Genomic DNA, 25,710 nt, shown 5'->3' with positions numbered 1-25,710 from the left:
ATTGAGCATTGCGTGGCACATCCAACATACTGTTTTACTTTAGTCCATGACGCGCTTACCTTCAGGGTCATACTTCACATGAAAACCAAAGTAGTTCCAAAGGCCAGATCTGAATGAGGGTGGGGGAGGTTCAATTTGCCACGTTAGCTTCTGTCTTGCTAGCTTGCGCTGTGCTCACTGGATCTGCGCTCGACAGTGCAGCCTAGGCAGAGTAGTCGAACGCAGATCCACTGAGCGCTCAACACAGACAGCATCGTCAGAAGAAAAGTTGATAAAATAAATCAAAACTTTTGTATTGTTCGATACATATGCGTACCGAACCGAAAGCACTGTATCGAACGGTTCAATATCGATACGAGTATCGTTGCACCCCTAATATATATATACAGATATCTCTGCCAAGATGGTGGAAAACTAAGTTAACAGCTTGGTTAGCAGTTATATATGGTAGCAACGCAAACTAACACTGTGAATTAACACTAACAGTCGGGGTGGGTCATGATGATGTTTATGTGCACAGTATTGTTACATAATAAAATTAAACCTAACAGATGTTGGACCTTGCATCGAGCTTTCTAACCAGGTGCTTGAAGCCATCATTTGCCTGTAACAGCATCAGTAAATTTCTATCCACTGTTTGCTCTCCGGTCATTAGGACTGAAACATGTTTGTCGTTGCAAACTTTAGCTCCCCTCTCAGGCTCTAAACTGTCATTGGAGGATAACTGCTGCTCTTGCTCTCAGACATGCCTTAGCTTGTCTCGTTGTTGTGCGTGTGCTATGGAGCGTAAACCTACAGCTTCACTATATTATTACACCTGCAAGGGGACATTTTTTTCACAGGAAAATTTATATCAATATTACAGTGAGCAGCATGATATATGATATATGATTTGGCATAGGCTTACCTACCAGATTAAAACACTCTTTTAAAGTGCTCCAAAATGCACCAACAGTGCAAACAGCAGAGCTTCAGCTGAGTGACTCAAACTAGTGAGACATAGCAGACGCTGACCAGCAACAGCTGCCAGTGCCAACAGGTCTTTAAACATAGCAACCATTCCCTAAATTTAATTCTCATCCGTATCCAGATGGATGAGGGGAAAACCTCAGAGGACACTGCACATACAGAGGCTGTAAACATGATTTCAAATGCTGTGAAGTCGGATATTTTAACAGGAGAATTTATGGGACTGACTCACTTTGGAGCCATGTTTTATCATTTTAATGGTTTTCAAAACATTTAGCCTGCATTAATAATTAGCCAGCTGGTTAGCACTGGGACATTTATAGAAGAAAAAATAGAAGCAACAGGCTGTAAAGAGAGAGAACAGCAACATTTACACTTTGACAAGTCTCCGTGAAGGTTTGGATGCACTTGTTCCAAACCCGGCTCTGTTCTCTGTGGGCTTTGTGGGAAGGAGAGAAGTAAAAAAAAAATAAAGTTTTACAGCTTCCTTTCAGGTCAGCAGGCGGTGGGTGAGAGATACTGAGTGAAGTAACACTGTGAGACTAATGTTGGCTGTTTTCTCTTCTCTGGCACTGGCTTCAGTATTTCTCTTCACATTTTTACTCGTATATACTTACCCATTTATATTTTATTGTCATACAAGCGCAATCACAGGCAAGCCAGTGTTATGTATAATACCCATTTAGCTTGCTTGCCTTCCTACATGTGCTAATAATGGCATTTATCTCCTTACAGAGGTGTTTTCCTGCATCAGCCCATCAGATCGTGATTGACTATTTATGGTCAGTTAATATAGATGATCACATTTACAATGAAAAAATCCTGGGCTGTCTGAACAACTGTGCTGAGACCGGTTAATCAGCCCGGCCCTGGCAGTTTGTGCATGTACACACATACGCTTTCATGTTGCAGCTGCAGCCTGCACACTGTGATGTGAGTGAAGCCAGAAGGATTACACAGAGTGGTGCGTCTCCAGTCACGACTCTGCTCTGACTGATATGCAGTCTCCAAAGCCCTTATTGCCTTTTGGCCCTCTGCTTTTTCATCGGTCACCACTTACGGTCCTCGTATACGTATGATGTTGCTCTCTTTGGACGCGTGTCGGCTGCTGTGTCGTTACACTCTCTGTCACGACCTGCATTAGGATCGTGATCTTTCATCCCCTCTTCCACAAACTGATCGTGGAAAGCAACATTGGGTTATAGCGAATTAAGATTCCTGAAAGATGGAGTGGAGTAATGAAGTCACCAGCAATACAGTCAATTAAGTCAATTAGAGAGGCATCTGTGGTGGAACAGAGTGAAAATAGCCAACAGTTATTTTCAATTAATATCAGGTATTGTGATTATAAACTGATTAATTGCCTTGTCTATAAAATATGAGGGAAACAGTATAAGTCGACGTAATGGTCCATAATTGTTCTGGACAGGAAAAGTGTTCAAATCACCAGCTAAGCTCTGTTTTTATTCCAGCCCTCCATCCATTCTCTTAAACACCTGTCCAGCATAGGCTCGACTTAAAGCAGATTAACCACCAGGACCTTAGAGGTCCAGGACTAAGTCATGGCCATAACTGTAGACTCTCACATGTACAGTCATGGCCATTTTGCCAAAAGGTTGATTCGGTTCATCTGGACGTTTTCAGTGGGAGAAACGTTTCGTCACTCATCCAGATGACTCCTTCAGTCTCAGCTGACTGCAGGTTTCCGACCTTATAAACAAGACATTTCCACAGTGACTGAAACTAACACGCCGAACGAACAATGGGCACTGAAAACGTCCAGATGAAGAGAATCAACCTTTTGGGATTTACTTACCTGGATGATTGAGCGTGCATCAAGACCTATTAAGTAATCCACCCAAGAATCTGCTTAGATCAAGTGTTTGGTAGTTTTTTAAAATAATTTTATTTGATGTTAAAAAGAACATTTTATGCAAGCACATTTTCTGAAACAGAAGTATCTACTTTCCAATAAGTGTCAGACATGCAAGTCCACAATTCTCCAATTCTCACCGCGAATATGCAAAAACATTCTTTAAAACACGTCCTTGGACTGTGGGGGAAACTGGAGGACTGGAGAGATGTCACGCAGAGAAAGATTTTGATCACAGTCCATGTCCAATTAAAATCCATCTGAAAACTGGTTAAATGTGTCTCCCTCCTCTTTCTTCTTTCCTAATGCTTCAACTGTCTCTTTCCTAATTGCTCTTTCTATTTCTGTCTGTTCATCCCTCTACAGTGCGTGGAACCCCAGATGTCCACTGGGTGACAGGTCATTACATGACCGCGACTTTCCTAATGAGCCCATTAGTCGTTTCTGCCCTCTTCCTCAACATCCCCCAGTTCTTTTGCACCACTCGTTGAAACATTTCCAGTTCATCAAATCGTGTACTCTTTCTAACACCCCCGTCACCCCCTCGTTTCTCACCTCCCTGTACTTCAGCCATAACAAAGTGCACAGCTCCACCCAAAGGCCATGATGGCTGCTGTAATTTGTAGTTACGTACTTTAACTAATGCGGATAAATTTATCCGCATTTACAGAAAAAATAGTTTGTTTAAAAGTAATCATTGATTTCTAATATTATCTAATAAGTACTTGATCCCCTATAACATAGCCAGGATTCAGGTTCCCACAGATTGGTGATTATAATCAGTTAATCAGTCACAAATACTCTTGATCTCAGTGCATAAAGCACATGGGTCTTCAGCCTCAGTGACTCCACCACTGCAAAATCAAAGGGCTGTCAGAGGACATCGGGGACAAGATTGTAGATCTGCACAAAAGTGAAATGGGCTGCAAGAAGCTTGGTGAAAGGGTGATAACTGTTGGTGTGATTATTTAGAAATGGAAGAAATATAAAACGACCATCAGTTGCCCTTCGTCTGGAGCTTAATATCTCGCCTCACGACGTGAGGATGATCACGAGAAAGGTGCTGGATCATCCCAAAATGAACGGAAGGAGGAGCTTGTTACTGATCTGTCAGCTGTGAGCATAGTCACCAAAAATGCCATTAGTAACACTGCGCTGTAATAGAAATACAGTGTCTGCAAGATCAACACAGATGTGCAGACTTGTCTTACGTTTGCCAATGAAGCAGCAACCTAAAGACTTTAGAGAGTTTCTGCAAAGAGCAATGGGCCAAAATCCCTCCTGGTGACCAACTACAAGAAACACCTTACCACTGTGCTTGCCAACAAGGGTTTCTCCACCCAATACTAGGTCAGGCTTTGCTTTGGAATCAAATACTTATTTCCTCAATGACATACACATCGGGTTATTTGGTTTTTATGGATTTTCATTCTGTTGCTCTCCATTAAAACCAAACAAATGTAAAAAATTAGTACAAATTGGTAAACAATTCAGCTACCTGGTCATGAGTATAGCTGAACAGGCTGAACTGGTCTTCAGTTTTGACTGTAGTCGGTCAGACTACCAAGCTGTTCTTAGACTTTCAATGCTGGTAAAAAACAACATGGGACATTTCTTGACATGTCTTTATCATCATAAGTTTGTGGAGTTTTGTCAGGTTTTTGCACATATGTTAAACATTGGTTATTTAATTGGTGCAGAGGATGCATGTAGAAGCACATCTGTACACATTTTAAGGCTATTCAAAGCAGCATTGAAAAAGCCATAGAATCTGAGAGGCCAGAACAAAGATCTGTCTGTAAGGCGGTCAGAATCAGGTCTATACGATGAAAGACTGATATTCAAAACAGGCTTGCAACTGTGCTCAACACAGACCCACTGACAATCTGTAGAGGTCAGCTGTAAATGGAAGATAACATCATCTATGAGGAGTATGGGACAACTGTAATAACTGGGAAACATCATCTCCATCATTAACCCTGTCAGGCCTGAGGCATCATCAGTAATAACCATAAACCCAGGTTACCAGACTATGTTCTTTTTGGATTTGGACAATTGTTTTTCTCAAGTCTTTGCAATCAAGAAAAAAAAAAAAACAGTTTACGGCTGCGTCCACACGTACACGGGCATTTCTGAAAACGCAGCTTCTTCAATGCGTTTGGGCCTTTTGTCCACACGTAAACGGCGTTTCGAATCACTGAAAGAAGAGATTTTTAAAAACTCCTGCCAGGGTGCAGATTTTCGAAAACTCCATCTTTGTGTTTACGTGTGTACAGAAAACAGAGATTTAGTCATGCGACGTCAAAGGTGTGCGCCTGTCTTGACGTCACGCTGTGCACCACGTTATTGCAGATGAATTTCTCCAATGGTGGACAGAGACAAAATACTGTTGCTGTCAATCTGACCATCTGCAGTTTTTACACACAGTTACTGTCCCTCCATTTAGAAAGACAGAGAGAGTGAACTTCAGACGTGGCTTCAGCACAGACACTCTCACAACCCAAATCCTGACGCCAACATTGGTTTTGGACGAGATCAGGTCGGTGGTCTTTCTTTACTCTTTCCCTCTCAGGCTTCCACAGTTCTGATTGGCCAACATTTCTACATGGTTAGGATTACATCGCCACCTGTTGCTTTAGCATGTTGACAGCGTTTGACTTAGTTTTTTGCATTTACATGTGGACGAAGATATTTTTTCAAAACTGCATGTGTGGACAGGATTTTTTTTTTTCCAAAAACATGGCACTGGTTAGGGTAAGGGGGAGATAGCACTCAGACCTCAGCATTAGAAGTCTCTCAGTACCGAGTAGTACATGACTTTTCTCTGGTGATAACTGCTCTGTAACAAAGGTACATGCTTTGCTCTGTAGGCCCCAAATAATCTCGTATGACGAGTCTCTATTCCCACTGCTGATTTCAGTTATGTATTCTTCTGTTGCTCTTTGGTTTTAATCAGTGGATTAGTGGAACGGTGCAATCCTGAATGGTGATCTAGCACCTTAAATCTGACAGACAGGTTCTAATGCATAACAGTAGCGAAAGAGTCAGTCTGTCATGTGCTGCATCCAGATGGTATCCCAGTGAGGGCACGGAGATACTGGATCCTTGCAGTGCAGTCATAGTGCATACGTAAATAAATCCAGTCCCAGCACTCATATCTAGCACTAAAGACTGATAGCTACTGCTGAGTGAACAGAAGAGGAGTAACGTGTTTTAAGTGGCAGATAATTAGAATACGTTTCAAACAGCTCAATAAATATCAGCAAACACAAAAAGGTAGGGCTGCTCAATTAATCGAATTTTAATCTCGATTACGATCTGGGCTTTCGACGATCATTAAAAATGACTGAGTCGATTATTAGCCCCTCCCTCGTGCTTTACTCTCGCGCTGCTCCGTGTGGCAAATGGGTTGGCAGTCAGACGTGGATCAAGTAGACACAGTGTGTAAACTTTGCTACAGTGTAGCTGCACCACAGAGCAACACTGCAAAGTTCACTAAACATAGATGTTTACATTTTTCATTTATTTTTTATATTGCAAACATTTGCACTGTTATCAGTATTTGCACACTATTTTATATTATTTTTTAAAGTCATTATTCAACACACTGTTATTGTTAAATAAATATCGTCAAATAATCGAGATCTCAATGTCAGTGAAAATAATCGTGATTATCATTTTTGCCATAATCGAGCAGCCCTACAAAAAGGTCTCAGTGTGTGAGAAAGATGAAACTATCACACCAATATTTAATTATGGAAGATATAGTATGTACTGGAATTACAGCCATAACTATTACATTGTGGGGTCTTTACCTTGCTTTTAAGTTGTTATGATTTGGCGACATATAAATAAAACTGAATTGGAAACATAAATAAGAAAATATAAAACCTAAACCAAAACATCAAATATTTGAAAATGTTTTACTTTTCAGTTCATCAACTGGCAAAATTGAGGCAATAGGTTGCCAGTGTTTTAAGGTCCAGTGCAGCTGCTTTCAATAATCCGTCAAGTGTTGTGCCCCCCCCCCACACACAGCCAAATTCAGTATGTGCACACAGAGGTTACGAGAAGATTTGATTTATTAGCATGTATATTTATATTTTAAAGACAGTGTGAAAGCAGTTACATTTTAATATTAAAAACAAAATGTTCTGGTATAATGTCAAGACAATTTCTTAGCATCTCTTTTTATAAACACATGCGCAGTGCCCAGTCCTGGGCACGATTTTCTTTTGAGATTTTGTGTGTTGAATACACACACACACACACACACACACACACACACACACACACACGGCTAATACGTATGACACCATAACAAGTAATGCTTTTCACAAAACAGAAATCACACTTTGCACAACTCGACTCCCCCATCCAGGAGGCTAATGAGGGAGAGTTATATTATCGGTCTGAAGGTTGTGGAGACGTTCTGGACTCCTACACATAGAAACGCACAGGATGTTTGTTGGCTAGTCTCACTGTGTGGTTGGAGTTGACTGTTGTATAACTATGTCTATGTATAACTGCAGTAGATACCAGGGCTGCCACCAGCTCCCACTGAAATTCTTTGGTCAGCCAAGCTGAATGGCTCATTAATATCAATGCAAGGAAAGGAAGAGGAAGTGCACTAAAAAGAAATGTCTTTGCATCAAGTTTCCTTCTCTCTAATGAGCTCTGGGTCTTGTGGAGGGGATGGAGGAGGACCCAACAAGAGTCCCGACAGGCCACTTAAACACAATGGGTACTTTGTGACTTGTGCATCAACTCTTCAAGTATTTCTGTTTTCATTTGTATCGGAAAGGTCAGTCACACAAGATGTCAGCTGCTGCTTTAGGGATGGTATCATCTATGAATCTTCTCTATGGTCTTTCTCTTTTTCTCCGGCGTGACAGCTTCATACTCGATATCCCTCCTCGGTCTAACGTTATCTCCAAACCCCTCTGATGCACTCATTTCCACTCTTGTTCATCCTGGTCTTCCTGTCTTTTTGTCATTGCCACCGACTCCATACATCAGAGCAGGTCCCACAATCATCCTGCCTATACTCGTCACCTCTCTCGTGCACCGTCCTCTGCCTTTAGCGGCTGACCCCAGGTTTTTAAACTCGTCCACCTTCACTGCCTCACCTATTTGCATCTTCACCGGCTCATCTGCCCCCCCTCTCGTTCAATTGCATGTATTCTGTCTCGCGTCTACTTTCATTTCTCATTTATCTGGTGCATAACTCAACCAGAACAGATGCCCGATGTACTTTCACCCCCACCCCTGCATCTTCCCTCAGCATCGTCTTGCTGTGTCAGACCTTCTCTATACTTCTCCATCAACACTCTCACAGTAAACATCACATCTGTAGTGCTTCTTCTCAGAACGACACCATGGTGCTGCTTGCTGATCGTCACCTTTCCTCTTAACCTCGCTTGAACTACTCTTTCCCATATCTTCATGGCACATCATCTTTATCCCTCTGTAGTTACTACAACTCTTCACATCAGCCTTGTTGATGAACGTCTCCTTTCTTCTGCCTCATATTCAGTTCACCATTCGTCTTTGCCACCTCTCTCTTTGCTGTACACGCAGCTTCCCAGTAGCTCTTCTCTACTTTAGCTCCCCGGCTATCACACTTTTCAATGCTAACCTCTTCCTTCCCTTCACTTTCCTGTACTTCTTCATTCCACCACCGAGTCTGCTTGTCTTCTTTCCTCTGTCCAAAGGATACATCAAACACCTTCTTGGCAGTTTCCATAAAAATTAAATAATTATGAAATACGTATTCTTTGTTTGGTTAATAGTCCCTCTCCACCAAAATAACAAAGTGCTTCCTGTTGGCTTTTAATAATAAAAACAGTGGCCTTCATCAGTAGATGTTAACAGAACCTCGTGACTCATTCATTTGCAGAGATCATTACTTATCATTACCACCTGACCTTTTACCTTTCACCTTTCCTAGAACCCCTGAGCTGTAGAGGTTGACAATCAGCCTGCATTACGCTGACGTCACTTATTTAGCCTGCGGGCTTTCAGCCCAGGAGTGATGAGATGAACATGACAGGGTCTGACCAGGCTGCTCGACTCTACAGACTCTATGTAACATGTAACATTTGCAGCAGTTTAAGACATTACAGTGAAGAGGGAGCATCTGCACCGGATTATATTACCAACTGCTTATACACTGGAATATTTTAGCTGCATGAAGAAAGTGAAATGTCCTCAAATGCAGTCTCTGTAACAGTCAGGTATAGATGTGCATGTGCATCTCACGACACACTCCATGAGCTGGCATATTATAAGCACGCTCTCTCTCTCCCTCTCTCTGTCTCTCGCTCACATACACACATTAACACATTTGCGCATCTGTGGGCCGAGCGCACATTAAAGGTGCAACAGGGTCAAATAGTAATTTCCTTGATGGGGTCATGTGGGCACACAGCAGATTTGTACAGTCAGTAACAGCCACTTGTGTCACAAAACTTCGTGCAAACATCAGAGAGGAAGCTGACGCGTACACTACAGTGGCGGCGCATAGAAAACAGGTTTCAGTGCAGTCTGTGGGTCGAAGACAATTTTCAAATCATTTTTGTGTGAGATATAAGCAGCAAAATCGTGAGGACACTACTGTGAAAAATCTTTAGCCAGCTCTCATTGCTTTAGTTTTTCATTAATTGAATCATTAATTTATTGAAACATGTCCAGGAACAGATGTAAAAGCAAAAGCAGAGTTTGTACGATCCCAACAAGATTGGACATTAATATTTGGTAAGACCACCTTTATTCTTCAACATGATCTGAACTGCCTAGCTGAGCTTTCTTGCAATTTCTTTCACAAATCTTCAGGAAGAGTTCTGTCAGTCACCTCAAGGCACTTTATATTGTAAGGTAGACCCTACAACAATACATACAGAGAAAAACCCAACAATCATATGACCCCCTATGAGCAAGCACTTTGGTGACAGTGGGAAGGAAAAACTCCCTTTTAACAGGAAGAAACCTCCGGCAGAACCAGGCTCAGGGAGGGGCGGGGCCATCTGCTGTGAGAGAAGGAAGACAGGATAAAGAACAAACCCACTGAATTTCAGTTCTTATATAATTTGGATTACCTCAGCCTTTTCCCTGTTTCTCATCCTTTAGAATGACTTGCTGATGGACACCCTTCCTATGAGACCAACTGTGTCAGGTCCTATTTCTGAAGGATATCACTTTCACATACTGTTCATCTGCTGCAGAGAGTTTGTTTTTTGTTTAGGCCTGACACATCTTTGGTTTTTATTGGTAGATTCAACTAAAGAAACAGCCTGACACTAGCGAAGAGCCTAAAGATATCACTTAGAATCAGTTTTTTGAGCTCTAACTAACTATGTGGCCACTGGTGTCAAATTAAAGCCAGTTCCATTTATTTTAATGAGTGCTAAACCCCCAAATATGTAAATATGATTACATCACATTTCCATCACTGTTCTGTCTCTTCCAAGGCTGGCTTGAAAACAATCCAGACTGCTGTGTGCCGCTGCTAAGGTCTAACAAAAATAATTACTCTTCCTTAAAGATCTGCTTTATTAAATAAAAGGGAAACCACACACTTGCACTGTCCAAGCCCATATATCTAATAAGCAACCGTTTCAACCATCAGCAGCTCCAGATAACGTTATGAGATGCTTCAGGCTCTGTCTAAAATCACTTGAGCAGATTTTAGAGACACTGACTGATCACATCATGCATTTGGCTCTAAGAAATTAATTAGAGTAGCATAGTTACTGCTGTGCTTCCCTTTTATTGCCACCATTCATTTACGGTGACGGGAATAAACGGGAAAAATAGACTTGAACAAAAGTAAAACTTTCCGCTACATTCATAGAAACCACTGCAGTGCAGTTAGCATAAAACAGGCTTTTAAAGAATAACAGCTTGATATAAATTGTTACTGATGGGATGTCAAAATCACAAATATACCAGTCATTGAGAAATGCAGCTCAGAATACGGGTAAGGTTTTTAAAAAGGAAGCTAAGAAACGTTTTTTCCTACTGTCCTACTTCAGATCTATCGATTCACTTATTTTTCTAAAACTACATACCAGTTATTATGTAACAGGCCACAATGTTTTAAATAAAACCATCTATGTTACTGTATAAAAGTTCCTTTACTTTTAATCTCATCTGCTCGATTAGTCGAGTTCACTTAGCTTTGTTGAGTTAGCAGAGCAGCGCAGCGCTGCCGAGACTTTAGCGCCTGTTTCAACAACGTCATTCCAGCCCAGCAGTGACAGGTGAGAGACCTCGCCTCTGGGTGCTGCCTTGAAGAGTTATGATTAAAACTAAGGCTGACAGTTTAATTTCCACAGCGCCCTCTTCTCACATCAGCAGTTAGAAGGACATGCACTCCCACAGCTTGGATGAGGTCAAACATGGTTCTGGCTGTTCTGAAGACAAATGTTGGATAAAGTGAAGACGGTGGATGAGAAATTTGCATGATCCAGTGTGTGTGCACCAACATTAGAGAACAGGCTGCTATTATCTTTAAATGTCAGCACATCTCAGAGAAATGATCTGGTTTCAGCAGTTCGTCCTTCCCAGCAGTACGCTCTGTGCTGAAGCAGCTCGACCTCGAAAAGGAAGAAGCACGTACATGTGCAGCAACATCATGTAGTTACTGCCTGGTTTACTTTGGCACAGGAAATGAGAATCATTTAGTGGCTGGAAAAAACTAGAAAGTTTAAAAATCTATCAACACAACGTTTCAAAAATTGACCTTCCTTCATTTTAAACATGACAATAGCTGTAATTCCTCCCTGGCCTTTAAGGTCGGGTCCTTTCGCACCTCTGGACGTGCAAATCTGAGCACTCGGCCAGACTCGGCGTTCATGTCAAAGATTATTGAGAACACTGCAATGGCAATGTTTCACTCAGCAGCCGTTCCACTCATCAGATGTTCTTCCTTCTCTTTGCCAACATGAAAGTAAGGTGATGTGTCGCTGATGTATGAAAGGACATTGGAAATTTTCAAATGACAAGTGATTAGAGCAGGTTTCATGGAGCACTGAAGAGTGCAGCATATTTAAAGTGTGGGCTGCAAAACTCTGATCGCAGGTTGTAAACAGAACATTTTAAGGATGCATTCTCATACTTCAGGCTGCTTCCCGTCTTTAACACAGCCACACTCTCTACTTTAAAGCTTTCCCCGCACGTGACTGAAAACTGTCTCAATGTCAAAAACGACTTTATTGTCGCACTAAAGGTTGAATCAGTTCTGATACATTAGAAGACTTTACACTTTAACATGTGGGCTAAAGGAGTCAGGGATGATCTCCTGAAAATCAGCTGCCTGTGGCTGAGGAGGAACAACACTGCATCATCCATAATACTGAGGAATTCTAACTGAGACTCTACATAATAACCAGACTGGATTAACTGGATTGAACAATCCTCCTATGAATCCAAAAGGACGGATTCACAGTTTTATCATGAAGACTTCTGGTCCTCGTCAGTCAGTGATAATCCTGTGGATGTGGGGCTTAATGCAAACTAATAAGAATAAAGGAGAAGAAATCGATAGTGCCAAGGTTACTTAAGGCTGAACAACCAGCATGTGCAGTCTGACTCACTTCTCTTATACTACAGCGTTCCCCCACTGTGCACCTGACAGCAGTGCCACTCGTGTTATCACTGGTGTCACTGCTTATGTGGGTGTGGAAAGGATGATCTTATTACTAAATCTTAAGTCAAAGAGGTGGTTCTTTGGTTCGGTCAACAAAGCGGACAAGCAGCTGACGTGTGATCCAGACACCTGGGGAATTTTACCAGCAGGCAGCTGTCAGTCCTCAGGCATCATCTAAGGTCCTGCCAGGCTGAACCGTGGCCATCCATCGAGACGCCGACTACTTAGTTTCATTTGAGAAAATTCAACTTTTAATTTAAAAAAAGCCTTTTCTTTTCATTTCAGTCTCTGTAAAGCATTTATAATAATAAAGGTTAAAGTAGCATATATATGAAATATCATTTTTCTTACACATATAGATGCGTGAGGAGGGGGACAGGACAAATGGACAGGAGAGCAGAGGGGGAGAGAAATGTGACAGGAGATGAGACAGTGTGCAGGTTACAGTTACTGAGGCTGAGAAGACATGAAGAGATGGAAATACGCTCAGGGAGCATCCGTTTAGGGGGAAAAGCTCTGTCAGATGAGGAATAACTGGATGAATGAATGGCAGCCAGCAAGCCACCAGGTAACACCCAGTGGACACACGATTTCTGATATGTTTAAAAGAAAGAGTGACGTCCATATACCGACTCCTGCTCTTGGGTTTAGATTTTATGTGCTGTTCATATTCAGGGAGACAGAGAACCGTGGAAACAAGGATTTCCGATAGGACAGACCAGAAACACCTCGCCTGAACATCCCTAAATGACTCTCCTGATGTGAAGGAGTAGCACCGCGACCCCCACCCCCCTAAACTACCCCACCTACCCTTGAGATGAAGCTCATTTCCACTGCTTGTATCTGCAGAATTATTAGTCCCACTATGAACATGCATTTTTTTCATCCATCCATTCGCTTCTGCTTATCCTTTTCAGGGTCGCGGGGGCGCTGGAGCCTATCCCAGCTGTTATAGGGCGAGAGGCGGGTACACCCTGGACAGGTCGCCAGTCCGTCACAGGGCCAACACACAGGGACAGACAACCATTCGCACATTCACACCTAGTGGCAATTTGGATTATCCAATTAACCTATCCCCACAAGCTGCATGTCTTTGGACGGTGGGAGGAAGCCGGAGTACCCGGAGGGAGCCCACGCAAACACGGGGAGAACATGCAAACTCCACACAGAAAGACCCCGGCTTGATGGTGGAATTGAACTCAGGACCTTCTTGCTGTGCGGCAGCAGTACTAACCACCGTGTCACCCTGCTGCCCTTTTTTTTAAAATACATATTTCACAGCAAATGATTTCTGATCCTTGTCTCACAAGCTGCTCTTCTGGCACAGACCTTGGTCTTCAGTTCACAGGTCGGGGTTTTGTGCAGGCCAGTCAGTAAGACTCACTTTGGTCTTTTGGAGGTAGTTCTTCACCAGGAGTGACGGATGTTTTGGGTCAGAGAATAAAGCAACGACCCAGGCTTATCAGAAGTCTCTACGTTTTCTGTTATATTTGGACATTTAATTAAATAGTCAGAGGCCAAAACCTCTTTGGCAGCATTTGTCATATTCAGATAAAATTTTAAAACGCATGTATTTTATTCGAGTTATGGTGCAGTTATATATCTTTATCCCAAGAAAGAGAAGCTTTGGCTGTGAGATCGGTGACTTGGCTGATCTGCAGCTATAGGCGGAGGCAGCTTTGTAACCAGCATGGAAGCTGTGACTCATACAGTACTGCAAGCTCAACAAGCCGGTCAGGAGGGGCAACCCCCCTGTGTCCGGCCACACACACACTTGCACACAGACAGGCTTAGAAAGCTTGGGTTTTGTACAGCCTCTCTATGAAATTAGGTTTCCATTATCTCCATTGTGATTACTAACGTTCCACTGAGACAGCAGCACAGTCACAGTGACGTCAAAGGAAGTCCTTGATGGAGAAGCAGCATTAAGTCACCTGGTAAGGAGTTCAACAAGTTTGAGTGTGTGTGTGTGTGTGTGTGTGTGTGTGTGTGTGTGTGTGTGTGTGTGTGTGTGTGTGTGTGTGTGTGTGTGAGAGAGAGAGAGAGGCACTGATGGGAAGGGTGATGCTAAATTATGTTTAGTGAGAACATTTTACAGGAGGGAATGAAAATTATATTGACGTGAAAATGTGTCATCACCGCAGCAATTACAGTTTTGATCAAATCCAGATAATCACTATAAGTCGATGCAACATCCTGTGAAGACACACAACTGTACATGTGGTGGAAAACGAGAGAAAAGGAAGAGTACTCACTGCAGAGAGCGATGATGTGGCTGCTGTCTTCGTGGACAAACTTCTTAGTCACTGCTTCCTCCATAATCTGCTTCACCTGCACACAGAAGAGCCGGAGTGACTCTGTGCTAAGAGTCATTGTCTTTAACCTTAACCTTAGAGATGGTAGCCGCATCCAGTCTCATGGTCAAGCTAATCTGCATCAGTTTTACATAAAAGCTACTGTCACAGGAACTGAACACACACACAATGTTTTTCTATGGAACGTAAATTACCCCATTACCAGATATCTATCTATCGATCGATCGATCGATCGATCGAGAGAGAGAGAGAAAGAACAACATCGGAGATCTTTGTCCAGAAGAGTCCCAGGAACAGCTAGGATACTGAGCAGGACCGTCAAGCTCCCAGGCCTCTGGTAGGGGACCCGAGTTTGAAGGATAGGCCACCCACAGGGGCGAGAGGGGAATTTTTTTTGAAAATATATATAAATAAGAGTGACGCAGTCTCCCCTTCAAATTGTGACACGTAGGAATAACAGCTCTGACAATCTCACCCAAACATCCGCACTGCTGACTTCCAATTAATATCTTGGCATCCTGGAAACATTCAAATGAGTCTTTCTGCTGCTATCTGTTGTGTCTCTGGGGAGGAGAGCCTGAGCGAGTTCAGCAACACTGACTCAATCTGCCGTTCGCTTGTCCAAGTTCGCTCTCTCCAAAAAATTAATTGCAGTCGGTAATTAATCCAGGACGTGTCTGGCACCTCCGCCTGGTTTGGGTCTAATTGATAAACAGAATGGATTTAATTGCTTGTGTGGTTGTGTTATAATGAAGCTCTTACTACAATATCGTTCTTTCGCTCATAACCTTTTCCCTGTATTGTGGAGGAGTGGGAGGTTGTTAAGATTTTAGTAAGGGAGGGGCTAAATCGCTCGATTTGGAGAGCCAAAAAAAAACAAACAGCTGCTATAGACTTGTTGTTCCTGAAAAGAAGAATAGGAGGAAGAACCTTCAGTTTAAAACAGCTCCAAACTTTCCTTTTTGTTAAAGCGTATAGTTAGGGCTGGATCAGGTGACCCTGAATCCTCCCTTAGTTGTAGGCTGCTGGGGGATTCCCATGATGCACTGGGTGTTTCTTCTTCACTCACTATGTGTTAATTAACAGACCTCTCTGCACTGCATCATACCTGTTATTAATCTCTGTCTCTCTTCCACAGCATGTCTTTCTTCTATCACACCAACCAATCACAGCAGATGGCCCCGCCCCTCCCTGAGCCTGGTTCTGCTGGAGGTTTCTTCCTGTTAAAAGGGAGTTTTTCCTTCCCACTGTTGCCAAAGTGCTCAAAGGGGGTCATATGATTGTTGGGTTTTTCTCTGTGTGTAATATTCTAGGATCTACTGTACAATATAAAGCACCTTGATGCGACTGTTGTTGTGTGATTGTGATTTGGTGCTGTATAAATAACATTGAAATGAGCTGAACAGTCGACAGGTTAAACTGGTCACAAAGAGCTTATACGAGGCTGCACTGAAAACCTGCAAATACAAATAGTCACAAAGAGGTGTTGAGCCTGTGAAAAATTATTTTCTGCATCAGGGTTAAATTTGTACTTGTTAAATAAAACTTCAGTGTGGTAAAAATACATTTTTATTAACTGCTGGAAGGCGAAGCAAACAGCAGTTTCTACTAGTAGTCTTATAGTATTATAGTAGGGCGATCGTGGCTCCAGAGTTGGGAGTTCGCCTTGTAATCGGAAGGTTGCCGGTTTGAGCCCGTCTCGGTCGTTGTGTCCTTGGGCAAGACACTTCACCTGTTGCCTACTGGTGGTGGTCAGAGGGCCCGGTGGCGCCAGTGTCCGGCAGCCTCGCCTCTGTCAGTGCGCCCCAGGGTGGCTGTGGCTACAATGTAGCTGCCATCACCAGTGTGTGAATGGATATGTAAAGCACTTTGGGGTCCTTAGGGACTATTAAAGCGCTATATAAATACAGGCCATTTACCATAGTAGTACTGCTGGGCTCTGGGGTCATTCCCTTAAAGGAAAGAAGCAATTTTTCATAAAAATCAAACTTCCTAATGACGGAGCCTGTTATGTTACCAGATGGACACATGCCAGTAGCCCACAGATCCAGTCAAACTGGCTCTTTACCATTCCTGTCTCAGCGTAACAGTCAGTCATAGATGCCACAAGGAAAAACAAGGAAATGTCGTGGCATTTGAAGGTCAGAGTGGCAAACACTGAGTCATCTGTTAACACATATTCTAAATATTATATTTCTGCGATTACAGCGATACCTTTAATGAAAACAAAATGCTATTTTCAGTCTACCACCAAATACCGCTCAGTTATAAAGGCTTCACTATTACCTGCTCCTGTATTTGGCAGGTACATTTCCAGTCAGTATGCTAAAAGATCCATGACTCAGAAGCTTGAATTAACAGAACATGTACACAGAGACAGGAGCAGACCCATGAGTCAGGTTAGGGGAACTTTCTCCTTCTCATCCAGTTTTATAGATGTGCAAGTAGATCCATATATTCATGCAGAGAGCAGCTCCACCCACACCAGCAGCTCCACAGAGCGGGATCAATACCTTCACCTGGTGGGACTATGAAACTAACAAGTTTAATTAGTTCTAGTTGTCAGTGATTACACAGACTTGCAGTGAGCTCTAGTAGTTTTAATTCCAGCAGATAACGTAACATCACATTTGCAATAAACATGGTTAAAAATCCAAATTCATAGTGAATGTTTCTTAAAAACACACAGATGTTAATAACTGCTCAGATCGGCCGTTAACGAGGAGGCGTATATACACTGCAGGTCAAACTCACATGACTGGAGCATGTTAGAAGCTCGTTTTGTTGGCACAAAGGTCACATGACCTCAGAGATACCTGCATTTATTGGCTTTAGCTTAAAGATGACGTTCCTGCATTAATAAGCATGCACTTCCAGGGACAACGTTGAAGACAAACTCACTGTGTTTGGGGTTTTGTGTCGTTAATGGCTGAGCAGAGCTGGGTGATTCTGACACACTTCTACGAATCCTGAAGCTAATGCTTTCTGGGAGGAATGGAGAAAGGAGCTCATTAGCCCCCTTCTGTTACATAAGGAGACGTTTAATTTTCCCTTTATCTCATGTTCGTGACTAAACAAACAGCCGAACACCAACAGTTTGTTTGTGCTCACCACCAAGAACCATGCTCCTGATGCAAATGTGCTCCACACAGTGGAAAATACAGTAAGTGACGGGACTGTGCAGCAGACAGTTTGCTAATTCAGGCTGTTTCTCGTCCACCCAGGGTGGTACTGAGTTTATGATTAAGGGAAGAGTAATCAGGGCTTGTTCACTTCCTGAGGTGAGTCAGTTTATCGGAGCACCAGCCTCTTTGGTTTGTGATAAATAACAATATTAAAGCATTTTTGTGCCACCTTTAAATGTGCTTCACTATTTTAAATGACCATAAGGTGACAGCCGAGAATTTCACATTAATTTGTCACATTTTCAGCTCATCACTTTGTAATTAGCGTGAAGCACGGCACTCTTCTCTGAAAGGTAAACAACAGCGGCACGGGTGCGCGCTTTTAGATACGAGTCTGGCTCATTAACGGCGGCACAGGTGTTTCCACTTCCTGCTGATTAGACCCGTGTCTAAGAGTGGAACACGGGCAGCGCTGTGACGGGAATTACTCTCGACTTTAACACAAATAATTAGGTTGAATGGATGCTGAAGCCCGAGCAGCACAGTCGCCATTGTTAGTTTTTATCAATTACAAGTTTGTCCTACTGTGAAAAATACCTCCGACCCAGGTGGGATCTTTGCTGCCCCAACAGGTGGAGGAGGCAATGACAGCCTGTCTCTATTAGGTCACTTGTGTGTTTGATAAAGGTGCACCATGTGTGACTTTTAAAACAGCGCACTGCAAAAATTAGGATGGTGTTAACTGCTCGCTCGTTTGTCAGCTCTCTCCGCTCGTCCCGTCTCCGTATCAGGTGGGAATTTAGAGGAAGCGCTTTGCTTTGAGATAATGCAGAAATTACAATGTTGTCCAAAATAAGTGTGATTATGATTTTTGCAATAATCTCAGAGCCTCACGTGTGTTTCTGAGATTCGTTTCACAGTTGGAAAACCAGCCACACTGACTTTATCTAATCCTGGGTGGATGTTCAATTTGATGGCTTATAAAAACTGTAATAAATGACTGTTTATGTGTTTGTTTGTTTGTTATTAAGACTTTTGGTTTCAAAACTGAGCGTCCATGTTGTTGAAGAAGCCTCTAACTCAGGGGTGGGGGGCCACAGCAGAGACACCGTCATTAATGAGGTCATGAGCAATGCCCTCGTAACACTGGTGGTGGCAGAGGGAGGCTGAAGGATGAGTTGGTGGACTTCATTTGTCCTCACTCATAATGCAGTTGTTGACCTGATGCTGCTTTTCACAGATACTATGACCCTGAGATAACTCTCTCCTTAAAGAGACATATCCTGTATCAAACCAATACCTCTGATATTCCTGTAAAGAAAACGTAATTAGCGTTTACCCTTAAGAGTATAAAATATCAAGTAGATGTCTGTGTAGTTTTACGAGCTGCTCTGGCTTTGAAGCTCTCGTAGCAGCAGCCATAAAACAAGATTGTTACAGGAAGAAATTATTTGGTTCTGGAGAAAGTGTCAGTCTGAGGGAAACGTTACCCAACACTCTATTTTGTAGGGGTGGGGGGAAAAAATCGATACTGTGTAGTATCGTGATATTTTGTTTGCTAATAATGTATCGATACAGGGACAGCAGAAATCGATATTTTGTTACAAAAAAGGTTTTTGTGCTCTGACTTCAGAGCACGTTGATCCTTTTTCTGAGCAAGAATCCTGACATTCCTTCACTGTCCAAATGTGTTTAACTTGTTTTTGGCAGCAATAAACATGACAGTTTACTTATTTAATTTAAGACATGTTTTATTTTAATTAAGTTTAAAACTTTTTTATTTAATGTAAAATTATATTTTGTTTTAATTTACTTTCAAATTCTTCAGTTGCTGAAGGGGCTGCATAGTTTTCATAAATTGCATAGTTCAGAATAGCTGTAATTGTACCAGATGGTTGCATTCAGTTAAGTTGGACTAGACCGTAATACAAACCGTTCAGTTTGTCAACAATAAAACTGAAATGAGAGAAAGACTGAGTGCGAGACTTTGATATTAGATAAAATGAATATTGATAAAGTTTACCTTTATGTGCAGAATCTGAATATCGCAAAATATTTTTAAAAATTGCAATAATATCGTATCGTGCGTTAAGTATTGCGATAATATCGTATCGTGGGATGTATGGTGATTCCCACCTCTACTATTTTGTAATGCTAGAATATTTCTTCAGAGAAGAAACTATTTAATGCTGTTACACAGCAGCATCCAAGGCTACCCAGTGTAGTACGTAAAGGAAATGAAAGCCAACTTCCAACACTACGGTCACAGTATTGATGTTGGTCATGTGACAGTTTCCTGATCTTGAAGATGATTTTCCATTTTCTGTGAGCAGCTGGGGAAGTACTCATGAAGAGCTTTTACAACTATACAACTTTTCATGGGTGGAGTGTGTGTGTGTGTGTGTGTGTGTGTGTGTGTGTGTGTGTGTGTGTGTGGTGTGTGTGGTGTGTGTGGTGTGTGTGCGCGCGCACACACACACACATGCATTTCACCCGGCTCTCTGCTTCTTCTAAAGAGAGCCTTTATTTCTATCACAGAGCAAACGCGACGGCCAACATGTGCAGAGCTGTTACACTGACACGTGTAAACACTACAGTATTTAATCACTCATATCAGCATGCATGGCTACAGTTACATGAGGGTAACAGTTCAGTACAGCTACATGCACTTGCACTGTACCTGAGCTGAATCAAGTATGAAACACTCGATTCAGCTCAGGTTTGAGTGAAGTATCTTTTACTGCAGCAGGAAAACAGAAAAACCCGGGATACTATATTTTAAGCACACAGAGCCTCTTTCATATACTTTGATTTGTTATCTGACTAGTTAAGAAACTGCTAGAAAAGCTCTGTGTTTAGGGGGAAATTAATTTCCTCCAAAAATCTTCTATGTTGTGGAGACAGAGAAAAGTATTGATCTACAGGACGACTAAGCTGCTTCTGGAACCACCAGAAAACTACGACAGATTTTAGAAAAGGAGAAGGATGCGTAAGGAAACAGGTGACTACAGAAAGGCACTTTTTGACTCGGTATAAGAGACCACCTGACAGGGCCGCCTCACTGCTGAGATATTAATCGCCAACTGATGCAATTTAACTTCTTTGGGAGCTGCACAGGCTTTCAGTTGCCAAGCAATAGTGAGCGAACAGAGTGCCGCTTAAAGAGACAGAGAGCTTTAACGCAGGAGCCAGTCAGCCCCGTTCAAACCAGGCTCTCTCAACACAGCTGAATTTGCCATGCTTTAAAACATCCTGAGACAGTGACGGGCGTGCCACGGATGAACTCTGGGATAATCGTGTATACCAAATATATACAGAACATGAAGAGTTAGAGCAGTTAGAGCATATGGCAAAAACAGATAACTGATGCTTTCTTAAGCAACAGCATCTCCTTCACGTGAGGGCACATCAATCCTAGTCTAAAGTTAAAAGATCTGCATTTAGTTGACAGAAAACAGGAATTGGTGTGTATGAAAAAAAGAAACTGACAATAACCCCTGTGTTTGAGAAGCACTACGCTGAAGAAGCAGATGGTTCAATATTACATGTTGAACAGATCTCAGAAACAGGACCACCTCATCACATGTAGAGAGGATTTTAATACAACTTAAATTATTTCAAAATTCAAATACAAAGACACTCCACCGAGACACCGAGGCGTTGTTTAAATGTTAACAGCCAGCATGCATTAACAATTGATGCTACTGCAGCACAAGACAGTGACCGGAGGTGTATTTGAAGACGCAGCTCGGTGTATCAACACACACCTGTCAGTGGCTCAGTCACCCAAGACTGCAACAGTCTTTTGCTTTTCCCACGTGGTCTGTGTTTAGTAGACGCAGACCCCACCACCTGCAGTCATCCTGAGAACTGGAGCTATTTTGAGCCTGAGGCGATGCTATGACTCAATTATTTAAGACTCAAACCTGTAGGTGACTCTGGAATAGCTGGAGGAGAACACAAGTGTTTAGCCTAGATATTCAAAATTAGTCTTGCACCTCAGACTGCACAGGAGCTATTTTAACCATTTCCCAGTATGTATGACAGGCAGGAGAAACACCCTTCAACCACGTAATTAATACTGATGTTTTACAGTTTGTCCACCAGAGGGCACTCTGCAACCTCCCTTTGCTGGCAACACAAAGACGGAGAGTAAAGAAGTATTCAATGACTTCTAGCAATAAAAAAGGATATTTTTAAACTGCACTCATATATACAACACATTACAAGTGTTAGGAAAATCTGTTTATTATTGTGGGTCTGAAAAAAAATGAACCAACATATCACATGTTTTGAAATCACTAAATATTAATATTGGCCTTAAAAATCCTGTCAATCAATCTATAATAATGATAAAACTGCGTATGTTCATGTTTAATGTTACTTGTTTGAAATACAGGTTTATCAGCCCAGAATTCTGCATCCTGACTGGACATGAAGAGAAAAGGTAACACACTGTTAAGTGGTCAACACAGAATGAAAGAAACAACTACAGGAATAATGATCATATTTAGGTCTCACTGCTAGTTCTGTTGATTCAAATGTAATGTGCATGCTGTCAGCAGGCCATCAGCATTTGGCATCTTTAGTCAGTTGTAAAAGGAAGATGAAAAGTGTGGTGAGGTTTGCACAATGGCTCCAAATGTCCAACTCAGCTGCAGCTTTTATTCCCTTAAAGTAAAAGTGTTTCCATTTTCTGCTTTCGTCTTCTTTTAGATGCAGCAGTGATATTAACCCACTAAACCACAATCTTCAGTCAATGTATCTGAATACTGGAGCAAACATGACAACTCAACTATATCAAGTCATTCGCTGCCTAAAGCGAAGCAGTGACGGAGAACTAATGAGGTACTGTTTGATGAACGGGATACTTTAACTCACAGCACAGAGAGCACTGATTAGGTAATCCCCCCACCTCTTCGCTCTATCAGATTTTTGGCCTGTTATTTTTAGCCTGACCTTTCTTCTCCATTATAATGGCAGGAGCTTCATGCTCAGACTGAGGTACAAGCAGTGAGCCACACCTCGCCACATCCAGCCTCCTAAGAGGCTGCTTTTGGTTTTTACTGACATTTCATCTGCAGGGAAATATCTCCAGTTGTAGCTTTCAGCATGAGGATTACAACGAGAGTGGGTAGAAAGGTTAAAGGGGTAATGATTTATTCCTCACTGGGGAGATGTGAGACATTCATCATCAGGAAGAGAAAAAGCCTGTAGCACAGCGTGCACCGTGGATGTTAGTGCTGCTGGTAGATGCCGCGGCTTATCACTTAAAACACGAGGTTTCTAATGCAATCCTCCTGGAGGGCTCGCTTATGATTGGATGCAAATTACGTACATCATCATGTCGATACAAATAGTTTGGAAAATAAGGGGTTCCTCCTCCCCACTTCTGCCAAATGTTTGATGATCGTTAGCTGTCAGATCATTAGGCAAAATACTTGATATCATTTAAACATGTAATTACCCCAGACTGGGCTTTCACATACAGCCACGCCACATTTTAAAAAGCCTTCATGTGTACTCGAAAGTGGAATTACTGTGGACAAAAACAGACATGCTAACATATTTGAAATATCCAGCTTCGTAACGTAACAGTAATAAACACGAAGCAAAGAAAACAGGCATTTTATCACTGACGGAGTGCAGGTGGATGAGGACTGATGGTGCATTTATTGAACTGTTTGGCAACTTGAACTTGTGACGCTGACAGCTGAGCCCCACACAGCACGAACACGGTCCCCTTCCACCCCAAACACCCCCCTCTCTGTGGGCATTTTCGAGTCCAATAAAGTAATAGAGTACTGATGTGCAGCTCGGCAGGCCGTCACGTGTGAGCGCCTACCTCTCGTTTGACGTTCCATAGTAATTTCTCCTTGTATTCTTCCTCCGTGCAGCCCTCCATGTCCGCGGTGTTCTTCACGACGCGTCTGTATGTCCCCGTCACGCTCCGTGCGCTCCGCTCGGCCTTTCCGAAGCGCTCTCCTTTTATTTCTTGGTTCCTTCTTCCTTGGTTCAGCAGGACTCTGACGCAGCCGAGCAGCTTGACGGCGACGTCAGAGGATCCGCCTTCCTCGCGTTACTGATCAATGGAAGCGCAAGAAAGGAGGAAAACAATCACTGGAGCCCACAGCATCCAGCCCCTCCTCAACCTGCCGCCTGCAGCCACTCAGCATCCAACACACCAACCTGTAGAGCCTCGAGTTATTTATAGCATATTCTGTGAAGACGTGTGAAAATGCTGCTCCGGCTCAGTCGATGTTTGCAGCTTGTAAATCCCCCCACTTTATGTTTGTCTGGAGCAAACGCCTCCTCACAGCTTTCCACCGGGACTCCGGTGCCGTGAACGTGGAGTGAGATCGTTAGGTGCAGTATTCCTTCTGTCTTTATCCACACGCTTATAGGCACAGGAGGGGGCAGCATGTGATTACAGCACATGTGGACAGCGCAGTCGCCTCTGATGCCAGGTCGGCCTGATGCAAAATGAATGACGTCACGGTAACGTGACGCACAGTAATCTCTAGTGGAGACCCCGTCATGAAACTTTGTGTTTGTGCCTCCGTGTGGACTGAGTGTGCACCTGCAGCACGACTTATGTCGTTTCACGTGAATGTGACAGTAAAGTCAACTCGACATGCAGCAAATGCATGCTGCGTGTAAGTGACGTTAGAGGATGTCAGAGGTGCTTTTTACAGCACGGACTGCATCTCTGCAACGGACTCGGGGATTGCTTCAAGAAGTGCCTTTAAATCTTTTCCACGTCGTGTTGACTCTTATTCTGGCTCAGCTGGTTTCTGCTCTGAGAGCTGCCTGAACTACACGCGTGGGAGTGTGCGCCTTCACAAATAAGCCGCCATTAGTAACGACCTTGGCTCGCTCTTTTGTCCGTGGCGTGTAACAGGTGGCAGGATGGGGCTGATGTCAGGGTCAAAGCTTCCTGTCTGCTCCTGCTAGCATGATAAGTACCGGCACGAAAGAGAAGCCACGTATGTGGAGCTGATCTCTTCCCAAAGTCATCATCAATATTGTTACACCAGTACTAACGGAAAGATGACTCTTCATTATGTCCCGGTTGGGGAATTCATTACTAGCACTAACGCAGCCTCTGCCTAACAGAGCTGAGCTGTGTCACCGAACGCAACCGACAGCTGTCATTGTCCGAGCAGTGCAACTCCGAGAAAAGAAAACGTGTTTGCTTCTTTTCACAACATACTGACACGCTGCAGCTACTGCGCGCATCATGGCGTGCACAGTTTCATCATTTCAAAACTCCCAGAAACCACAACTTCCATTGATTTGACCCACAATGAATAAATGTGGCTCAGTCCGGGACCTGGAACAGCCTCGACGGACAGTAACACAGGTACAGATGAGGATCAGGGCCACTGGGAACTAATAAATGGGGGGGTTGGATTCCGTTTTGTTTTTTTCAGAATTGTGACTTTTTTTTCCCTCAAAACAGCCCCCCCCCCCTCTTTGTGTCCCCCCCAGCAGCCCCAATCCTCTTTCATGAGATACACGCTTTAGAATGAAAATGATGAATTTGTCTTGGAGATTTTCTCTAAGTAGGAGAAAAATTGTTTTAGTGCTTATCACCCCCCCCCAATTTTTTTAAATTAAATTTCTCAACAATTTCCTGAACAAGCACAGTTCAGCACGTCGATGAATGCAGATGAGATGGAAACATTTTAAGGGAACATTCTGGGAATGTACCAATGCAGAGCCTTTCCTTGGAGCGGGCTAGTTTGTTGAACCCGTTGAGATCAAGAATCATCCTGA

General features: G+C 42.8%; 1 protein-coding gene and 1 long non-coding RNA gene across 4 annotated transcripts in view; one reads left to right on the top strand and one right to left on the bottom strand.

The window, feature by feature from the left end:
- sgsm2 (small G protein signaling modulator 2) overlaps positions 1–25,349 on the bottom strand; it is a 102,283-nt gene extending 76,934 nt beyond the window's left edge. Inside the window, exons 1-2 of one of the 3 annotated variants that reach the window (XM_040006467.1) lie at positions 23,777–25,349; positions 14,747–14,822 (exon numbers count right to left, since the gene is read on the bottom strand). In XM_040006467.1, the coding sequence (XP_039862401.1) occupies positions 14,747–14,822; positions 23,777–23,836 (136 nt within the window). In that variant the 5' untranslated portion in view covers positions 23,837–25,349. The remainder of the gene's footprint in view (positions 1–14,746; positions 14,823–23,776) is intronic. The other 2 variants (XM_040006466.1, XM_040006468.1) reach the window with 2 other exon arrangements.
- LOC120718118 lies at positions 506–22,533 on the top strand. Its single transcript, XR_005692382.1, has 3 exons — positions 506–673; positions 16,019–16,028; positions 22,521–22,533. It is a non-coding gene; the product is annotated as an uncharacterized LOC120718118 (long non-coding RNA).
- Positions 25,350–25,710: the final 361 nt, after the last annotated feature.

Source organism: Simochromis diagramma, unplaced genomic scaffold (assembly GCF_900408965.1).
Source record: "Simochromis diagramma unplaced genomic scaffold, fSimDia1.1 OVJJ01000024.1, whole genome shotgun sequence".
In the NCBI taxonomy this organism is placed as follows: Eukaryota; Metazoa; Chordata; class Actinopteri; order Cichliformes; family Cichlidae; genus Simochromis; species Simochromis diagramma.
Note: the sequence above shows the minus strand (reverse complement) of the source record. Positions and strands in the feature narration are given on the sequence as shown.